This window comes from Scyliorhinus canicula, chromosome 20, assembly GCF_902713615.1.
Source record: "Scyliorhinus canicula chromosome 20, sScyCan1.1, whole genome shotgun sequence".
NCBI lineage: Eukaryota > Metazoa > Chordata > Chondrichthyes > Carcharhiniformes > Scyliorhinidae > Scyliorhinus > Scyliorhinus canicula.
Window position 1 is genome coordinate 72,379,900 of NC_052165.1, and position 22,888 is coordinate 72,402,787.

A 22,888-nucleotide genomic window follows, 5' to 3' on the forward strand; every position below is an offset into this window, starting at 1 on the left:
TTCACAAGCTTGTTAATATCTAACTAAAACAGCTTATGCCTTACATTAAATATTAAATCCTTATGCGGTCTGTTCCTGTACTTTCATGTATTGGAATTGACAGCTACAGGTTGGGTATGACAGATTACTGCAGTACAAGACTTAGATTTGTCAGAGAATATTTCAACCTGGCCAAGTAAAACAAAAACGAAACCCAGATAAATTGCAATATTCACCGGCATCAAAGGAAAGGCTCATTTGTGGAAATTAATGAGGAGCAATGCTACAAATGAAACATGTGGAAGGAAACATGCCTCAATTCCCAAAAAGAAGCATTTTGTCCGAAGTATTCCTGTTACATTTTGAAGCGTGTTGAAACTACCTCACTCTCACTCTCTATATCTTGGTATTACTAACCGATCTCCTATAGAGTTGCTTACAGACAAATGCTGGAAACAAGAAGTCAAAATTTATTAAGTGAAAGATATTTGCGCATTCTGAAACTGAGCCAAAACAGAAATATTTCAGACGACTAATAAAACATTACTCTCTCTTAAAGAAACAAGTCTCTTTACCCCGGTCTACTCTCTCTCTCTCAGTAGACTGCTTATGGATTCTACTCTCTCACTAGACTGCCTATGGATTCTCACTGGACTGCCTATGGATTCTACTCTCTCAGTAGACTGCCTATGGATTCTCTCACTGGACTGCCTATGGATTCTACTCTCTCAGTAGACTGCCTATGGATTCTACTCTCTCACTGGACTGCCAATAGATTCTACGCTTGCACTAGACTGCCTATGGAAGCTACTCTCTCAGTAGACTGCCTATGGATTCTACTCTCACTGGACTGCCTATGGATTCTACTCTCAGTAGACTGCCTATGGATTCTACTCTCTCACTGGACTGCCTATGAATTCTACTCTCTCAGTAGACTGCCTATGGATTCTACTCTCTCACTAGACTGCCTATGGATTCTACTCTCTCACTGGACTGCCTATGGATTCTACTCTCTCACTGCTGCCTATGGATTCTACTCTCTCACTAGACTGCCTATGGATTCTACTCTCTCACTGGACTGCCTATGGATTCTACTCTCTCACTGGACTGCCTATGGATTATACACTCTTACTGGACTGCCTATGAATTCTACTCTCACTGGACTGCCTATGGATTCTACTCTCAGTAGACTGCCTATGGATTCTACTCTCTCACTGGACTGCCTATGGATTCTACTCTCTCACTGCTGCCTATGGAAGCTACTCTCTCACTAGACTGCCTATGGATTCTACTCTCTCACTGGACTGCCTATGAATTCTACTCTCTCACTAGACTGCCTATGGATTCTACTCTCTCACTGCTGCCTATGGATTCTACTATCTCAGTAGACTGCCTACGGATTCTACTCTCTCACTAGACTGCCTATGGATTCTACTCTCTCACTGGACTGCCAATAGATTCTATGCTTGCACTAGACTGCCTATGGATTTTACTCACTAGACTGCCTATGGATTCTACTCTCTCACTAGTTTGCCTATGGATTCTACTTTCTCACTAGACTGCTGATGGATTCTACTCTCTCGCTGGACTGCCTATGGATTCTACTCTCTCACTGGACTGCCGATGGATTCTATTCTCTCTCTGGCTTGCCTATGGATTCCAATCTCTCACTAGACTGCCTATGGATTCTACTCTCTCACTGGACTGCCGATGGATTCTATTCTCTCTCTGGCTTGCCTATGGATTCCAATCTCTCACTAGACTGCTGATGGATTCTACTCTCTCACTGGACTGCCTATGGATTCTACTCTCTCACCAGATTGCAGATGGATTCTACTCTTTAACTAGACTGCCAATAGATTCTATTCTCTCACTAGACTGCCCATGAATTCTACTCTCACTAGACTGCCTATGGATTCTATTTTCTCACGAGCTGCCTATGGATTCGACTCTCTTGTGAAACTGGTGATTTCCTTTTTGAATGCTTCAGCTGATCCCACTCTTTATTTTGCCACATAACTGCCCACTTCTAATTCAACAACTCAAGAGCATGAAATTACAAACTTCCGATGATTTTCATTTCCTGATATAAATTATTCTGGATTAATCACAGTGCAGAAATCCATGTTTAATGTTGCCCTGTTTTACATTGTTTCACGATAAAGTAGGTAATTTAATGAGGACTGTATGCTCATTTAGAGTCACTAGATTATGTTTAATGTTGTTTCCCACCAGTCTAACATAGGGGACGCGATTCTCCGACCCCACGCCGGGTGGGAGAATCGCGGGAGTGCCGGGCGAATCACGCCACGCCGCCCTGGCACCCGCACGTGATTCTGCCAACCCCCCCCAAAACGGTGTGTCGCGTTTTGCGACAGGCTGCTCCAGTCGAGCGGCGATTCTCTGGCCTGGATGGGCCGAGCGGCCTGCCTAATATGACCGGTTCACGCCGGCGCCAACCACACCTGGTCGCTGCCGGCGTGAACAGCGCGCGAACGCTGCGTGTGGGGCCTGTGGGGGGCGGAGGGAGAATCGAGCACCGGGGGGTGCTCAGGAGGGGTCTCGGCCGTGATCAGTTCCCACCGATCGTCGGGCCGGCGTCTCTGAAAGACGCACTCTTTTCCCTCCGCCGCCCCGCAAGATCACTCCGACATGTCTTGCGGGGCAGCGGAGGGGAAGACGGCAATCGCGCATGCGCTGGTTGGGGCCGGCCAACCTGCGCATGCACGGGTGATGTAATTCAGGCGCCGCCGGTCACGTCATTCAGGCGGCGCCGATTTGACGCAAGCGTCAAGGCCTGGCGCCCGAGATTGAAGCGCCGCCGCTCCTAGCCCCTTGGGGGTGGGAGAATAGGGGGCGAGGAGCGGCCTCCGACCCCGGAGTGAAACACTCCGGGTTTCACTCCGGCGTTGGCACTTTGTCTCCCTTTGGGAGAATCGCAGCCAGAGTCACAGGGGCAACTTAGTGCCAATTTTCAGCAGCCTCGCCCACACTGACACTTGCTTCTGACCATCCGAATTGTGGCCTCTCCCGTTCCTGAACCTACGCTCTCACTGATCCTCTCACCCACCCACCTGCTCTCTGGCCCTCCTTATTTCTCTGGACCCTTACTCTCCCCGGCTCTCTGAACTTGCGGACTTCCAGTTCCCTACCTCGCTGATCCTTCCTCTCGCCCGCCCGCTGACGTTTTTTCATAGAATTCCTACATTTCAGAAGAGGCCCATTCGCCCATTGAATCTGCAACAACCTCCAAAAGAGCACGCTACCCAGATACAGTCATCCGCCCATCCTGCCCTATCTCCGTAACCTCACCTAACTTGCACACGAAGAGGCAATTTAGTATGACCAATTAGCCTAACCTGCTCATCTTTGGATTGTGGGAGGAAACCGGAGCACTCAGGAGGGGAGAACATTCAAACTTCACAGACACACAAGGCTGAAATCGAACCTTCATTCCTGGTAGTGTGAGGCAGTAGTGCTAAACACTGCCACCGTGCCAAGCCTTCTTCTGCACCTACATTTTCATAGAATCCCTACAGAGCAGAAAGAGGCCATTTGGCCCATAAAGTCTGTACTGGCCCTCTGAACAGCACCCTAACCAGACTCCGGCCCTATCCCTGCAACCCCGTAAACACACTTAACCCGCATATCTCTGGACACCGAGGGGCAATTTAATATGGCTAATCCACCTAACCTGCACATCTTTGGACTGTGGAAGGAAACCGGAGCACTGGAGGAAACCATTGTAGACAGGGGTAGAAAGTGTAAACTCGACTCAGACAGTGCCACAAGGCCGGAATTGAACCCGGGTCCCTGGCACTGTGAGGCACAGTGCTAACCACTGTGCCACCATGCTACCTACAATGAGGCAATTAACTCACCTATGGATTGAATATGTCTGGGACACCCGGCCAGTTATAGCAAATACAGCGTGGCTATGTCCATTCTATGGCAATGTGAGCTGCTCTTTGTGGCTTTAAGATTCAGTCAGGAGTAGAAAGGCAGATTTCTGATCAAAAAGGGGTGAAGCTTATCACACACACACCTGAAGAGAACTTAGCTCCGACAAATTCAAGCTGCTCCTCCTGCCTCTCACTGCTTATCTCCAGAACCCCCGTTCGCTGCAAGGGTTCAGGGAGGGGAGCTGCAAACAGGAGAGTGAAGGATTCGGAGGTTCTGCAAGTAGAAGGATCAGTGACAGGGTGGGTTAGGAAGCAGGATGTCCGCAAGCCCAGGGAGTGTGGGGGGAGAAAGGGTCTACAGCAACGAGGAGGGTTGGAGAGCGGGATGTGTGGCGAGGAGGGTCGACAGCTAGTAGCCGGTACTACAGTAAAAAGTTGCCATGTGTCGTTTATATTTTTAAACTTACTTTAAAAGTTATTCCATTTACAAATATAGGATTTTTAGCAATGTAAAGTATTTCAACTTGAAGAGTAGAATGTTATCCTTCTGATGAGGAGGACCCTACAGAACCCAACTCGAGCTTTTACATTAATTTTATTGGGTAAATGTGATTCGCTTTAAGGTGTTTCACTTAAAGTTGTGCTGTTCAGGAAAGCAACTACGACTTTCAGTGAGAACTTACCGTACAAAACTTAGATTTATTATAAAACAACTTGAATTTTTGATTTCAATTGATGCCACCAGATTTAAAAATCTACAATAACGGCAGCATTGTGTGTCTTCTGAAACATTCATTGTTAATTATTTCTACTTAGTGAGTTCAACTTATTTTGTTAACAGCAAATAATCTATTGGTGAGAAAAAGTATTTACTGTTTTTAAAAAATGAATTGGCAAATAGCAGAGATGGCCGAGAGATCATTGCAATAATTGATAAAACAAATGTATGGATGAGGGTTAATATATTGAGGCACGGGTGGGGAGAGAAAATGTTAATAATTTCAAATCTGGGTCTTTATAATAGATAAGTCATGGAGGAGGAAATTCAGGTCAAAGTTAAGTCGGACGTTGAGGTTATCTTTGGTTTCATTCAACCATGGAACCTAGCCAGGGAAGGGGATGGAAGTAGTCATGAGAAAATTGGGATTTAAGGTGGGGGCTCAAGAAATGGGGGTGAAGTGAAACTCAACAGCCCTCAATGGTTGCAGGGATCACAATTCACAATTATAAGACACAAAAAAAAACATTCCAAGAATACGTAAAAAAGAGGAAAAGGTAGAGAGGAACTTAAAACAATCACAATCTCTGGGGAACAGATACTTGGAAAATTATTTATAATAATAATAATCTTTATTATTGTCACAAGAAGGCTTAAATTAACACTGCAAGCAAGTTTCTGTGAAAACCCCCTATTTTCCACACTCTGGCGCCTGTTCGGGTACACGGAGGGCGAATTCAGAATGTACAATTCAACTAACAAACACGACTTTCAGAACTTGTGGGAGGAAACCGGAACATCCGGAGGAAACCCACGCAGACACGGGGAGAACGTGCAGACTCCGCACAAACAGTGACCCAAGCGGGAATCAACCTGGGACCCTAGCGCTGTGAAGCAACAGTGCTAACCACTGTGCTACAGTGCCGCCTATAGGAACTAAAGGTTGCTAAGTCTCATGGATCTGGTGGATGTTATCTCAAAAGAAATGGCTGCAGAGATAGTGGATGAATATCAAAACAAGCTAGAGTCACAGACAGACTCTGTGGTAAGGACTAAACAACATAATGGGCTACAAAGCGAAGCCGAGCAGTATCTCTGGCAGCAGCGCACCCCTCCCCGATGAACTCAATGCATTCCATGCTCGGTTTGAGCAGGTAGCCAACAATCTGCTGTCGAGTGACCCAGCAGCCAATAACTCACCCATACCCACGATCACAGCTTCCAAAGTCAGATCGGCCTTCCTGAAAGTGAACCCTCGGAAGGCGATGGTCCCGGATCACTCAGAGCCTGCACGGACCATCTGGCAGAGGTGTTCGTGGACATCTTTAACCTGTCCCTACTCCACTCCGAGGTCCCCACCTGCTTCAAGAAGACCACCATCATACCAGTGCCAAAGATGAACCAGGCAACATGCCTCAATGACTACCGTCCGGTGGCCCTGACTTCAGTCGTAATAGAACATAGATCAGTACAGCACAGAACAGGCCCTTCAGCCTTCGATGTTGTGCCGAGCATTGTCTGAAACCAAGATCAAGCTATCCCACTCCCTGTCATTCTGGTGTGCTCCATGTGCCTATCCAATAACCACTTAAAAGTTCCGAAAAAGTGTTCGACTCCACTATCACAGCAGGCAGCTCATTCCACACCCTAATAACTCTGAGTAAAGAGCTTACCTTGGACATGAAGTGCTTCAAGATGTTGGTCATGAAGCGCATCACCTCCATACTCCCAGGACGCCTTGATTCACTGCAATTCGCATACCGCCACAACCGGTCCACAGCAGATGCCATTTCCTTGGCCCTACACTCATCCCTAGAGCATCTTGACAATAAGGATACCTACATCAGACTCCCATTTATTGACTACAGCTCCGCCTTCAACACCGTAACCCATCCAAGTTCATATCAAAGCTTCAAAACCTCGGACTTGGCTCCCCACACTGCAACTGGATCCTCGACTTTCTGACCAACAGACCACAATCAGTAAGAATAAACAATAACACCTCCTCCACAATAGTCCTCAATACTAGGGCCCCGCAAGGCTACGTACTTAGTCCCCTACTCTACTCTCTGTACACACGCGACTGTGTGGCAAAATTTGGTTCCAACTCCATCCACAAGTTTGCTGACGATACGACCATAGTGGGCTGGATCGCGAATAACGATGATTCAGAATACAGGAAGGAGATAGAGAACCTAGGAGTGGTATAGCGACAACAATCTCTCCCTCAATGCCAGCAAAACTAAAGACTGGCCATTGACTTCAGGAAGCAAAGTACTGTACACACCCCTGTCAGCATCAACGGGGCCAAGATGGAGATGGTTAGCAGTTTCAAATTCCTAGGGGTGCACATCTCCAAAAATCTGTCCTAGTCCATTCACGTCGACGCTACCACCAAGAAAGCACGACAGCGTCTATACTTCCTCAGGAAACTAAGGAAATTCAACATGCCCCCATTTACTTTTACCAACTTTACAGATGCACCATAGAAAGCATCCTATCAGGCTGCATCACAGCCTGGTATGGCAACTGCTTGGCCCAGGACTGCAAGAAACTTCAGAGAGTCATGAACACCTAAGTCCATCACACGACCCTGCCTCCCATCCATTGACTCGATCTACACCTCTGGCTGCCTGTGGAAAGCGGGCAGCATAATCAAAGACTCCTCCCACCCGGCTTACTCACTCTTCCAACTTCTTCCATCGGTCAGGAGATACAAAAGTCTGAGAACAAGCACCAACAGACTCAAAAACAGCTTCTTCCCGCTGTTAACAGACTCCTAAATGACCCTTTTATGGACTGACCTAATTAACACTACACCCTGTATGCTTCATCCGATGCCGGTGTTATGTAGTTACATTGTGTGCCTTGTGTTGTCCTATTATGTATTTTCTTTTATTCCCTTTTCTTCCCATGTACTTAATGATCTGTTGAGCTGCTCGCAGAAAAATACTTTTCACTGTACCACTGTACATGTGACAATAAACAAATCCAATCCATTGGTTGCGATCTCCCAAACTGGCTTAGATTCTGGAAAATTGTTTAGGTAACACCTCTATTCAAGAAAGGAGGGAATCAGAAGCAGGAAACTACAGACCTGTTAGCTTAACATCTGTTATAGGGAAAATTCTAGAACCCATTATGAAAGAAATAACAACAGGACATTTGGAAAATCGCAGGAATGATAATGACAAGAGATGGAGTCCGGAGTTTACAGTGAACTGCAGATGGCTACTCCAGAATATTGCCCTTCACGGAGTTCACAAAAGCCAAGGCATTAGCCGGATTGTCGATTGTCTTTACAGAGTTGTCAGATATCACCCTCAGTTTATCAGGATAAGGCATAGTTCACTCCAACAGCCCTGAGTCATTTTCTAACTTCATCAAATCCTCTGAGCTCCAGTTGTGTCACCGTCGAGGAATCCTGTAAGGAAAAGACCTTCATCCCCTCATAGAGCAAGGCCATTACCCTCGCTGCATGCACATTAACTGTGGTGAATGTTATTCACACTATATATAGTTGCCAATATCACTCCATGTATATATGTTCGCTAACTACCCATTGTAAGTGCAGTTGCACTATCCGACCACCAGGGGAGTCGCTCTGGGAGTACGCGAGAGTTTGTACTGGGCTCCTCCCTTGGCTCCACCCAGGACTCTTCCCCCTGGGACCGATGTATAAAGATCAGTGCCTTAGAGCCAGCCTGCCAGTTCACCTGAAGTTCAACGACGAATAGGCTGGCTCTATTGTAAGTGTATTAAAGCCTCTGTTCAGATCCAACTACACGTGTTCGCTGAATTGATGGTTCCATCAATTTAATACACTTAAGAAGCTGCCGAAGTAAAGCATGGAATCCGCTCTAAAACCAGGACGTCTAGAACTCGATCCGCAGGATGCAGAGGCGAAAGAAACCTTCTGCCACTGGCTGAAATGTTTTAAGGCCTACCTGGCCGAAATCAGCACCGCTGAAACTACGGAGGAACAAAAGCTCAGCCTACTGTACGCGAGGGTAAGCCACAGAATTTTTACACAATTAAATCCAGCCGGTTCCTACACCACTGCACTGGTGATTTTGGACAAAATGTATATTAGGCCCATGAACGAGGTCTTTGCCCGCCATGTGTTCACGACTCGCCGACAACAGGCTACTGAAACTTTACCTGAATTTGCACGCGAGTTGAACAATCTCTCAAATGACTGCAATTACCAGGCCGTAACCGCAGCCGAACATAGGGAGCTTACTGCGCGGGATGTTTTTGTAGCGGGCCTTCGGTCTAGCTATGTACGCCAGAGACTATTAGAAAATGGGGCCCAGGGCCTAGAGACTACCGTGCAGGCTGCTATCACGATGGAAGTTTCCTTCCGCAGCCTCAACTCGTTTCTCGCGGACCCCGTTAACCCCGCATGGGCCCCCGACCTGAGGACCCCCCAAGCCTGTGCCGCAAGGCCCCCCCCCCGCTATCGCGCTGCCACAGCCGGTCCTACTGTCCCAGTCAACTACTCAAACTATCCAGCTGCTCCAGCTAATTACTCAGCTCCCCCAGCCAGCTACTCAGTTCGCCAAACCAGTTATTCAACTGCTCTAGCCTGCCACTATTCAGCTCCCCAAACCAGTTATTCAACTGCTCCAGCCTGCCACTTCTGTGGACAAAGCCAGCACCCACGGCAGCACTGCTCAGCCCGATCCGCGATCTGCAGCAGCTGCGGGCAGAAAGGCCACTATGCTAAAAAGTGTGCCTCGGCAGAAGGGCCCCAGCACTCAACACCCCAACAGTCCAAAAACATTGCCCCCAGCACCGGCAGGCTCGCGGGGTCTGAAACACTGCAGCCTATGCTCAGGCTCCACCCCCTCCCGCCACGTGCGATCCATGGGGGCCGCCATCTTGGCAAACCTCCACCATGCGGCCGGCCACGTGCGATTCATGGAGGCCGCCATCTTGGACGCCATCTTCATCACCACCGTCCACGTGCGATCCACGGGCCGTAGCTGCATCCCCAGACTCAAACAGCTCATCCGAGGAGTACGACCTCCCCGGGCAGTCACCACATGGCCCGCAACTCAGCGCAGTGTTCCTGCATCAAGCTCGCCAGAACGCAGCGGCATCTACTCGACAGGACGCCTGATCGGAAGAATTCGACTCCCCCCGGCACCCACCACGCGGCCCGCAACTCAACACGGTCACCCTCGACCAATCTCGCCCCAAGCATCTGAGAAATCCGATGATGGAGGTCCAGATCAACAGGTACAACACGTCGTGCCTCTTCGACTCCGGGAGCACAGAGAGCTTCATACACCCTATTTATCCCGTCAACCAAACTATCGCCCTCGCTTCGGGCTCCCATTCCATCCAAGGCCGCACTACAGCAACGCTAACGATTCGAGGTGCTAGCTATTCCAAATTTAAACTGTATGTCTTGCCCGACCTCTGCGTGCCACTCCTCTTAGGCTTGGATTTCCAATGTAATCTCGAGTCTCACCCTCAGCTTCGGCGCGCCCCTGCCCCCACTCTATCTGCAGCCTTGCCACGGTGCGCATCGCCCCCCCTCCTCTCTTCGCCAACCTCAACCCGGATTGCAAACCGGTAGCCACCCGCAGCAGGCGGTACAGCCTGCAGGATAGGGTATTTATCAGAACGGAGATCCGAAGGCTGCTCAGTGAGGGGATCATAGAGACCAGTAACAGTCCCTGGAGAGCTCAGGTGGTGGTCGTCAAGACCGGGGAAAAATTCCGCATGGTCGTCGATTATAGCCAGACTATCAATAGCTTTACGCTCCTAGACGCGTATCCCCTCCCTAGAATCGCAGACATGGTAAACCAGATCGCCCAATATTGGGTATGTTCCACGGTGGATCTGAAGTCTGCATACCACCAGCTCCCAATCTGCCCAGAGGACCGCCACTACACGGCATTCGAGGCCGATGGCAGCCTCTTCCATTTCCTCCGGGTTCTCTTCGGCGTCACTAACGGGGTTTTGGTGTTCCAACGAGCAATGGACCGAATGGTAGACCAGTACGGGCTGCGGGCCACGTTTCCGTATCTGGATAATGTTACCATCTGCGGCCATGACCAGCAGGACCACGACGCCAACCTCCACCGTTTTCTCCAGACGGCCCAAAAATTAAACCTTACATATAACAAGGAGAAATGCGTGTTCCGCACAAACAGACTAGCCATCCTCGGCTACGTCGTGGAGAACGTCCTGGGCCCAGACCCGGACCGCATGTGCCCCCTCTTAGAACTCCCTCTCCCATGGCCCCAAGGCCCTCAAGCGGTGCTTGGGGCTCTTTTCGTACTACGCCCAGTGGGTCCCCCAATATGCGGACAAAGCCCGCCCACTCTTCAAGGCCACACTATTTCCCCTGTCTGCTGAGGCGCACCAAGCCTTCAGCTGCATCAGGGACGACATCGCCAAAGCAGCCAACCGGGCGGTGGATGAATCCACTCCCACTCAGGTTGAGAGCGAAGCCTCAGATGTAGCGCTAGCAGCCACTTTAAAACAAGCAGGGCGGCCCGTTGCATTTTTCTCCCGTACCCTATCCGCTTCAGAACTCCGACACTCCTCAGTCAAGAAGGAAGCACAAGCTATCGTGGAGGCTGTCCAACACTGGAGGCACTACCTCGCAGGTAGGAAGTTCACCCTCATTACCGACCAACGGTCGGTCGCCTTCATGTTCGACAACTCACAAAGGGGCAAAATTAAAAATGACAAAATTCTTCGGTGGAGGATTGAACTCTCCACCTACAATTACGATATCAAATATCGACCGGGGTAGCTCAACGAGCCCACGGATGCCCTATCCCGAGGGACATGCGCCAGCGCGCAAATCAGCCGCCTAAAAGCCATCCACGATGACCTCTGCCACCCAGGGGTCACCCGGCTCGCCCACTACATCAGAGCCCGAAACCTGCCTTTCTCCAACGAGGAGGTAAAAGCCCGATCTGTGCAGAGTGCAAACCGCACTTCTATAGACCAGACAGGGCCCACCTGGTCAAGGCTTCTAGGCCCTTTGAACGCCTTGCGATCGATTTCAAAGGGCCACTCCCCTCCACTAACAAAAACATTTACTTCCTTAACATTATTGACGAGTTCTCCCGATTCCCCTTTGCCATCCCATGCCCCGATATGACCTCCCACACAGTCATTAGGGCCCTGCATAGTGTCTTCATCCTGTTCGGTTTCCCCAGCTAAGTGCACAGCGACCGGGGTGCGTCCTTTATGAGTGACGAGCTGCGTCAGTACCTGCTCGACAAGGGCATCGCCTCGAGCAGGACTACCAGTCACAACCCCAGGGGGAACAGACAGGTGGAGAGGGAGAACGCGATGGTCTGGAAGACCGTCCTATTGACCCTTATGTCCAGGAAGCTCCAAGTTTCCCAATGGCAGGAAGTCCTCCCTGACGCGCTCCACGCAATTAGCTCCCTCCTGTGTACAGCTACCAACCAAACCTCCCACGAGCGGCTCTTCATTTTTTCCAGGGGCACTACCACAGGGGTCTCACTTCCGGCGTGGCTGAGGACGCCAGGCCCGGTTCTCCTAAGGAAGCACGTCAGGGCGCACAAGACCGACCCCATTGTTGAAAAGGTGCGCCTGCTTCATTCCAACCCACAGTACGCATTTGTTGAGTTCCCGGACGGTCGCCATGACACAGTATCCCTCCGGGACCTGGCACCTGCTGGATCCAGCCCCCCATCTACCCCCACCGAGGAACTCCTTTCCCCGTTCCCTATGCGGCCGCCCCCTTGCGCCCCCGATTCTGCGAGCTCACCCCACCAGTCCCGAGCGCCAGCACCAGCCCGCCCCCCACGCCTCCAGTCTCCATTCGACCAGGAGGTGTATGAGGCTCGGACAAGACTCGCCCTGGAGCCGGCAACCGTACCCCAGACCTCGACGCCCGCCCAGCCACCGCAAGAGGCTGCAACCCCGGTGCTGAGCAGATCAAAACGGACAATTCATCCACCGGACAGACTGACTTTTTGAGCCATCACCCCCGCCGGACTTGATTTTTTTAACAGGGGGTGAATGTGGTGAATGTGATTCACACTATATATAGTTACCAATATCACTCCATGTATATATGTTCGTTATATACCCATTGTAAGTGCAGTTGCACTATCCGACCACCAGGGGGAGTCGCTCTGGGAGTACGCGAGAGTTTGTACTGGGCTCCTCCCTTGGCTCCGCCCAGGACTCCTCCCCCTGGGACCGATGTAGAAAGATCAGTGCCTGAGAGCCAGTCTGCCAGTTAACCTGAAGTTCAACGATGAATAGGCTGGCTCTATTGTAAGTGTATTAAAGCCTCTGTTCAGATCCAACTACACGTGTTCGCTGAATTGATGGTTCCATCAGTAGCACAGTGGTTAGTACTCTTGCTTCATATCTCCAGGGACCCGGTATCGATTTTCAGGGTCTGCACGTTATCCCCATGTCTGAGTGGGTTTCCTCCGGGTGCTCCCATTTCCTCCCACAAGTCCTGAAAGACGCGCTTGTTAGATGAATTGGATATTCTGAATTCTCCGTCTGTGTACCCGAACAGGCACTGGAATGTGGTGACTAGGGGCTTTTCACAGTATCTTTATTGCAGTGTTAATGTAAGCCTACTTGAGACACTAGTAAAGCTTATTATTCTTTGGCCATCTCCGAAGTTATGAAAATGAATAATTACGGGCCGGGGATACTGCTTGTCCCGAGGCTTCAAAGACAGGATACATTGTGCCCTTTCTAACCTAGTATGGCCTGCTTTTGTGGCTGGCTTAAGAAAACATGGCAGCCAGCTCTGAAAGAATTTAACAGGAAGCTTACCCTCCACTCCGTCCAGCAAACCACCAACCTGGGTGTTTACCTCCGGCTTTTGTTATCCAAATCATCCAGGAATTCTGACATACCATGTAGCTGATTTTCGGAGAATTGCAAGTGGGACTCAACGGAGAAAATTATATTATCGACAGTAAGGATTCTCTCCTCCGTTTTATCGAGCCTCTTACTAGTATTCTGCAGTTCAATCACATGTATTGATATTCTGCACCAATAAGCTGAGAGCCACTTGCAGGAGCCCATCCATGTTTTTCATCAATGACATTCATAATATGAACACTCATCAGCTGTACTGCTTTTGAAAGTATTGGATCGAGAGCCCGTTCGAGGGCCAAGCCGCCATGTTGAGGAGTCAGCTCCACCCCAGTTGCTCTCTTTTGCCGACGATTCTCGTAGTATTCCCTGGCATTTTGTCACCAACGCTGAGCCAGAAATCATCCAGGGACATAATATGGAGCTCTCGGTCCAAGATTAGGTGAGTATGGGCTGGCTAAGCGAGAGAAATGAGAGGATTAAAGTATGAACATCGCCAGAGCCCATGAAAAACATGGAAAGGCTGCTATTCCTGTGCAGGCCTCACAAGATCAAAATAAGGGGGTATCCATGATCAAGGTGAGGAGAAATCCTTGCACTGGGAGGGTTGCGAATCTTTGGAATTCTCTACCCTAGCACAGTTGCTTCACAGCGCCAGGGTTTCAGGTTCCATTCCCGGCTTGGGTCACTGTCTGTGCGGAGTCTGCACGTTCTCCGTGTCTGCGTGAATTTCCTCCGGATGCTCCACTTTCCTCCCAGAAGACCCAAAATATGTGCTTGTTAGGTAATTCTGAATTCTCCCTCAGCGTACCCAAACAGCGCCGGAATGTGGCCGCTAGGGGTTTTTCACAATACCTTCATTGCAGTGTTAATGTAAGCCTACTTGTGACAATAAAGATAAAGATTATAGCAGAGCATTGGAGCAGTTCAGTCATTCAGTATGTTTAAAATAGAGATCAATAGATTACTAAATACTAATAACATGAAGTGATATGGTAATAGTGTGGGGGAAAATGCACTGAAGTAGATGATCAGCCATGATCGTATTGAATGGTGGAGCAGGTTCGATGGGTTGCATAATCCTACGTTTCACAAGGACTGAGCATTGGTCACTCCTACCAATACGGTCATGGACAGATGCATTTGCAACAGGTTGGTTGCTGTGGCCCAGTTCAAGTATTTTTTTCCTTCTTGTTGGTTCACCGCCTGCCACAAACCCAGCCAAGCAGCTGTGTCCTTTAGGACACCGCCAGTTCAGTCACTAGGGGTGCGACCGAGCTACTCTTGCTGATGGATATTGAAGTACCCCACCCAGAGTACATTCTGCACCCTTGCCACCCTTAGTGCTCTCTCCAAATAGTGTCCAAAATGGAGGAGTACTGATTCATCAGCTGAGGCGGTAGGGTTATGTGGTAATCAGCAGGAGATTTCCTTGCCCATGTTTGGCCTAATGCCATGAGACATCTTGGAGGCCACAGTCAACATCAAGAACTCCCAGGAGGAATCCCTCCCAACTGTGTACCACTGTGTCTCCACCTCTGGCTGGCCTGTTGGTGGGATAGGATATGACCAAGGATGATTGTGCTGTCTGGGTATTGCCCATATGGTATGATTCCATGAGTATGGCTACATCAGGCTGTTGCCTGACTAATGTGTGGGAAAGATTCCAAATTTTGGCACAAGGTCCAAGATCTCAGTAAGGAGGACTTTTCAGGGATGACAGGGATTGGGTTTGCCACTCTCATTTACTTTAGCTACTCTCTTCCTTTTTATATAATTGTAGAAGCTTTTACTGTCTCTTGATTTTCCTGATATTTTTCTTTCATCCTCCAATTTCTCCTTATTAAAAAAATCACCCTTTGCTGGTTTCTTACAAATTCCCAATCCTCTGGGCCATCACTAACCTTTGCTGACCTGTACATCTTTTCTTTCAATTTGATACCATCTTAACTTCCTGAGATAGCCACGACGGTGCGTCTTTCTTGCCGTGGCTTTTTTTTACATTAGAAAATATCTTTGTTGAGAGTTATGAAGTATCCCCTTAAATATCTGTCACTGCATTTCTCCTGTCGTACCTTTTAACCATTTTCCCTTTCCACTTTAGCCAACTTTTTCTTCATCGCCTTATAATTGCTTTAAGACACTAGTTTCAGAGCAATATTTCTCACCCTCAAACTGAATGTGAAATCCCACCTTGTTATGATTACTCTTACCTGCTTCACTTATAGTCACAGACTCCTGTCCCTGACCATGGGCCAAATCTGAAGCACTCAGCCCAAAGTATTTGACTGCCTCTTGAAATAAAATGTCTAGGCAATATTCTCCCTTCCTAATGACTCACGTTATCCAAAACTTGAATTCCAGCTCATCATATAAGAGCTAAATTCTTCCAACTGCAGAAACTTACTGCAAATGTGGTTGCCATGGATCACAGAGGTGTCCACTAGCTCCCACGAGCTACAGTTGCAATGCATCATTGCACTCTGTACAATCGCTGAAGGTAAGTCTGGAACACAGCGATCAAGATACTTAATCCTTTATCTGGTCACAATACAGAGAACACTATCTCAAAGAAATAAATGGATTTTTATTCATTATGCTTCTTTCCAGTGCAAAACAATGATCTTGGTGATTTTTTTCCTGGAATGTCCTGGTGCCTCCCTTGAAACGACACCAGGCCCAAATCAGAATGAAAGTTCCCACTGTTTTGGAAAAGGCAATGAATGGCCTTCATTATGTAGCATGATATAAACCAACTGGCGTTCAACATGCAGGGCATGGATGATGCTATTACTGGCTTAAGATGGTGCCCCAAGGAGGAATTTATAATGATTTTGACTGCTACTTTAGAAGATGCAAATGAGAGGGATGAGAATTAGTCTACCAGCTTGATTCGTGTTTTACACCCATGATTACAGATCACTTTCTTCCTTCCTTCTATCGTCTTGGGATTAAGTTTGTCAGTTTACGGTTGAATGCTTTAGCCGATTCCATTGAGTTTTCTGAATAGCAGCTTATTTTATCAATGTAGACATTCTGTACATTGCTCTTTTGCTGATCATCACATCCTCTTTTTCTGACTCTACACAAAGAATTGGCAGCACCAATTGTTCTGCCAGATTGAACCATCTTCCTTCTTCTCAGAGAGCATTTATCTTGGATTCTTTGTGGTTCTGCCACTGTTGCTTTGCGCAAACATTAATACGGTTGAACATAGCCAAGTGAGGCCTCTCTAATGGCAAATCCTTCAACTGGTAATTGCTAATGTCTGTCTTCCTTTTTGATTGCTGCAACGTGGAAACATTTTCAATGTTTTGTCAGTAGCTATCAGCACTGACACAGTCTCACCTCTGAGTCAGAAGAGATAGGGTTCAAGTCTCACTTCAAACACTTGAGTGCAAAAACCTTCACTGAGACTCTAGTGCAATACCATGGGAATATAGCACTGAGGAGCTGTCTTTTAGATGACCGATGAAATCAAGGCCTTATCAACCATTTTTCTCACTGTCCCGGTCAATATTTATCCCTCAATTAACATTGCAAACATTGTGGTATGTCTGTTTTCAGGAGCTAACTGTGTCTTTCGCATTTCCTGTATTACAACACTTTAAGAGCAGTTCATTGGCTGAGGTCATGAGGTCACTATTGATATACAAGCTCGTCCTTCTGCTGACTACTAACAGTCCTGCAAGTAGATTTGAGGTTGTGCATCTAAAACACACATATATTCAACAGAAGCAGCTAATACTGTCATTATTGTGCTAGGTCCTGAGATGTAGAGGATTGACCTTCCACATCACAGGCTAATGAAACAGTCCTTAATTCTGGATTCATCCACATGGTCATTGTATAGAGACAAATCCGAGCCAAGACAAAATACGACCTGTTCTTTCATGTGATAGAAGGAACAGAATGGGGCTGAGAGAAGCAACAATCCAAGCAGAGCACACTTGAATTTCCAATATGGTGTAAACAGTTAAACGTTACGATGAATAATTACAGTAATGCTACTAAGTGCAACAAATCATGAGATTAACAGTGAATAAGAGTTTGATTAATTATCAGAAATGTGCCGAATACATTTTACAATTGCCTTATCAGTCCAATTCATCCACATCAAAAGCAATGTACAAATATGCTCACATATCTTACGGGACACTTTGAAGATGGCACAAGTGGAAAGAACTACTTCACATCATTCTACTTGAGTAAAGCTGAACATGGTAAAACGGAAGGTTAGTGTCAATTTGGTAACACCGAATCCAATCTATTGAGAGGCTGATTGGCCAGACTTTCTGTGCCAACCTGATCTTATCGTACATCGCACAGTATATATTTAATGTATTTTGTCATTTGTGATGTTCAGCACAGAACACCAAAAACTACATGCTTAAGCATATTTTGTAACAGCAACGAAATGGATTCAAAAAGGAAAACATGCTGAGAACTAAAATAGGCAGAAATTCACAGACTTAAATTGCTCAGATGCAAAAAAAAATTGACCATTAAAAAATGGTTGACTGAACAGCTGGACGCTGATGTTGAGTAATGACTGAAATGTTCAAGATTCCTGATATGTAACTCTCCTAACCATTGAACAGGCCCTTAAGTTGAGGAATGAATGTGAATGAGATGACTTTCTGAGGATATTGTCATGTCCTAGACCCTGCTGAAACCTATGGTGTCGTGAATCTCGTCTTCCCAGAAGCCCGAGGGGAATACGGGCTCCCCCGCTAAAAGGGGGCAGAACTTTCAAAGGACGTCCGGTATAAAATCAGCCGGCACTCACACGGTTGGGTAGCACTTGCTTGAACTCTACTGTATTACAAAATATAACTCCTGTTCAACCTTGCAACTTGGGGTGGACTCCTTCCTTTGTGGTGGACATAATAGATATGATTGCAGTATATTTTGTTAAATCACTGACAGAACTGTACAAGATCGAATACCCAAAATACCCTGGAAAGATTTTGAAAGTCATCTGAAAATACACTGCTGACTCTGAGCAGTCACTGTGCAGCAGTACATCTGTATTCGAGGCCACTTTGCAATTTTACTTCGAGTGCTGTTATTTTAACTGCAAATGAGAAACAGTAAAACCTTTCTCAATAAGGCGCAAATATGCCTTACACCACACCAGATGCATTATCATCAAATGGAAACCAATCCTTTGAGAGTGCAGCAAATATTCCCATTCCCCCCACCTCCATGCAGCAGGAATTATGAATGACCTCGGTCCAATATAATTTTTTGTTGTTGAGAATATAACCAAGCAAGGTGGAAGGATTCAAGTTTAGGTAGATTTGGAAAATGTGCGGAAATCAAGCAACAGCTTGTAACCCAGATTGTTAACACATTAACACACAGGTTCCCTTGTTACATACCCAACTTATACTTCTGAAATATAGAAGTTATGTGCAGTTTCTACGACAATTGCATCTAACTTTTGAGTTTGCAGCTACTCTTAGAACTGAGCACAAAGTAAAGAACATATTTATTGATCACCGAATGGAGAAGCTAAGTGGCTAAACATGAACAGAAATGTCTCCAGTCAAACCAAATGGCGTTTCAGACTTCCTGCCAACAGCAACTTGCTTTGATCTTCTTAATGTTCCAAGAGTATATCTTCATTGCTTCGTCACCCTATTGTTAATGTCCAATTATTAAACAGCGTCACAGAGCAGCTACTTTAAAACCTCTGAAGCTTGCAAAATGCGATGTTTAACTGCACTTTGGCTCAGAACATCGAGATGGATTCCACATCTGTGGCACTCTGTGAACTGACAGGCCCCCAAACATAGGAGGATCCTCGGTCCTTTCTCCTCCATGAGTCACATATGTACATCTTCTGCAGCCTTGTCCTTGCTTCCATTAATGTGTACAAGCCTCAAACTGCAAGTCTTGGGTGTTCACATTCAGAAACTGTCCACCAACGAGGCAACAATGCTAAAGGCATCCAATTCCCCAATCAAAGGACAAAGGACAAAACTGCAACTGAGAAATATAAATGTTGGCAGAACTGAGTCAACCACGTTCATGGTCTGAATTGACAGGATCAGGGGTCACATCTGTCCCATGGTCGATAGTTGAATACAGCTGTTCACCATTTTATTCCACCACTTCCATCCTATGTTATTCAATCTATTTTAAACTCTAGGGGCAGGATTTTCCACACAACCCCTCCCCCCGCTGCGGCGGCAGAGGCAACCTGCCATTGGCTGGTGGCTGGATCTTCTGGTCCCACTGCTGTCAATGGGGTTTCCCCGCTCTAGTCAGCACCCCGACCTCCACCCCCGCTGCCAGGAAACCCGCGGCGGGGGATCAGCGAGAATGGCTAGAGATTCAGGCCATGACTTTCAGCGCACCTAATCACCACTTTCAAATTCAGTTGATTACTTTTCATAGAATCAGAGAATTCGTATAGTGAAGGAGGCCATTCGGCCCATTGAGTCTGCACCAACTCACTGAACGAGCACCCTACCCAGACCCAATCCTCCACCCTACTCCGTTACCGCACCTCGTGGCAAGTTAGCATGGCCAATCCACCTAACCTGCACACCTTTGAACCATGGGAGAAACCGGAGCACCCGGAGGAAACCCATGCAGACATGGGAAGAGTATGCAGAACTCCACACAGACAGTCACCTAAAGTCGGAATCGAACCCAGGCCCCTGGCACTATGAGGCAGCAGTGCTAACCAGTGCCACTCCTTTTGTACACCTTTTCGCTCTGGTGTTCCCAAAGTTCCGCATGGGCCTTGGGTTTTGACGTGTTTCTCAACAAAAGGAATTGCGTGATCATTTTTACTAATTTTCGGCAGGTTTCCATGTGTCCTTTCTTAGGTCCCCTGATTTAATGCATTCCCGCGTACAATAAACACCAACCCTTCATTCTGAATAGCAAACTGCGATACAAGAAACACTCAACTTAATGTTACAAGATTCCACCATATGAGGTCGGGGGGAGTGGGGGGCTAGTTTGGAGAACTGGCCGTGTAGCATCAGATGTCCATTCCTGACTTGCTCACTAACCCAGTGAGGCTCAATATTGGGAGCAGGGTTTCATAAAGTTATCCCTTCAGAGGTCAATTGCTTCAAGCCAAGTATTTAACAATTCTACAGTGAACCCTGAGTTTGAAGGCCATCAGCAGCTGGAGTCCAGAGACCGCAGCAACGGTGGTCAACATCTGTTAGCTCCTGGCCAGTGTGAGTCAGATTTAAATTGCTGACCTATTTGGGAAGTTAAGTATTGTTTATTTGTGATCTAGATCTTGTAGTGCTGTAAGATCAGGTAATAGTTATTTGAGCTTGTTAAATAAAGATTGACTGAATGAGTTCCGGAGATCTCGTGGTTTTGTGTTTACCAAATGGATAGAGCAGCAAGGTCTCGGTCAACAATGGCATTATCTGCAAATCTCATGACATAATCTACTGTAAACTGTGGGCAGCAGCTAAAAAAAAAATGGACTGCTCTAAATTCAATGTTGGGATCTTTTCAATTACTTGTTGATTCAAATTTTGTTTACATTTTTACTTTAAATTGCCATTTCACTAATACTGGGTGATACAGTGGTTAGCACTGCTGCCTCACAGCGCCAGAGACCCGGGTTCGATTCCAGCCTTGCGTCACTGTCTGTGTGGAGTTTGTACGTTCTCCTCATGTCTGCGTGGGGTTCCTCCGGGTGCTCCAGTTTCCTCCCACAGTCCAAAGATGTGCCGGTCAGGTGGATTGGCCATGTTTAATTGCCCCTTATTGTCCAAGGTGTGCAGGTTAGGTGGGGTTACGGGGATATGGCGGGAGTGAGCTTAGGAAGGGTGCTTTTCCGGAAGTTTGGTGCAGACACGATGGGCCAAATGGCCTCCTTCTGCACTGTAGGATTCCATGAATAATGCTTAATTTGATTTAGTCGATGATCCAAAAAATTATTGTGCAAGAAACAAACCAGCACAATGGAGGCATCTATAATAGAGTTCGCTGTACCATCAATGATACAACATAGGTTCACAGCCGCAACTTCCAGCTTGGGATTCTTTATTATTATCCAGACGTTGTTATACCTGGAAGCTGCCATATCGGACATCTGACAATATCATAATAGGTGTTAATACTGGAAATGGAGCAACAGATGTCAAAATCATCTGGGAGTCAAGCAATAATATTTATGGGGAGGAGGATAAAAGTTGCTCATTTGAAATTAGATAGTGGTTAAGGTTCTAAGTCATAGCCACAGGTGTGGGTGATATTAGAACACCACAGTTACAAGTGCGCATTCTCCCAATAAATAAAGTTCATGAGTATTGCTGGAAAAAGATACTTGCTGTCAAAACTTTTTTGTCTTGTACTCATCAGGACATTCACAAGAATACAATGCAACGGAAATCAACAAATTTAAACTGTATGAGAACAGAGTGCTGATTAGTTGGAAAACAAACTCTGATTGGTCGAGGCATTGCCATGGAAAATCCACTAGTTGTTGGTGACTGGCAGTTAACTGCCAAGCATTGTTTGAAATTTAAACCAGGTAGCTCGGCTCTGATTGGTCAAGGCATTGACCTGAGGAATGAACCAGTGAATGGCTGTTACTTATTTTGTTTCACTGAAGCAGGCACAATTTTTGTACATGCTCTTTCTGTCTGCAAAGAACAGGGCCCTATGTATTAAAATATGTAGCTTCCAGTGCTAACGGTCATGAAATTTGGAAAACGCTGTATGATTTCCTCAATAATTTATTATAAGGCATAAAATATGAAATAAGTATTCCTGCAGCTGGCACCCCACCTGCTTCATCTGTCCTGATTTTCGCCGATGGCAAACTGGGTTCCCCAATGCCGAGAGTATTGGTTGCCATTACACTGAATTCATAATCCATCCATGGGATCAAGTCGACAACCTTTGCTGTTTCCATGTTGCCTTCTATATCCTGAGGGTCTAAATAGGAAATAAATGAGAGAAAGGGATGGAGAAAGAGCAAGAGAAAAAACATTTTTAAGTTTGGCAACTGACACCATAGACGTTCATGCATAAACCACAAGAATAACTCATTGCTGACATTAAAGTGTAACACCTTATTTTGGGGATTTTCCTCAATAATTCATTTATCCATCAGTAGCTCAGCATTAGAGACCGAGTTTCACCTTGTATTACCTTCTGTACTGAGATTACTCAAAAAGCCAAAGGAACATAAATGGCATCAGTAACCATCGATATGGGGGGGGAGGGGAATTGCTCAGGATTTTTACTCATAATCCAGTGATTCTGATGGGAAAAGGTGTCTTTGTGGGCTTTGGAAAGGTTAGGATTGGATTTGTTTGCGATGCCCAGACCTTCCTTCCACCGTGATCATTCCATCACATCGTTGTCCCTCATTCTCACTTCTGCTTACAAATTCCACAGAACTCTGTGACCACTTTCAAATTTTCCATGCGATTCCACCTATTTCACT

The 22,888-nt window shown here is 46.9% G+C and overlaps 1 protein-coding gene across 12 annotated transcripts in view; it reads right to left on the reverse strand.

The window, feature by feature from the left end:
• The window catches only part of cntn1b (contactin 1b), a 903,199-nt gene that overhangs the window by 267,185 nt on the left and 613,126 nt on the right, over positions 1 to 22,888 (reverse strand). For all 12 annotated transcript variants that reach the window (XM_038780269.1, XM_038780265.1, XM_038780278.1 and 9 more), the window contains one exon: positions 22,225 to 22,374. In XM_038780269.1, coding sequence (XP_038636197.1) covers positions 22,225 to 22,374 — 150 coding nt within the window. The remainder of the gene's footprint in view (positions 1 to 22,224; positions 22,375 to 22,888) is intronic.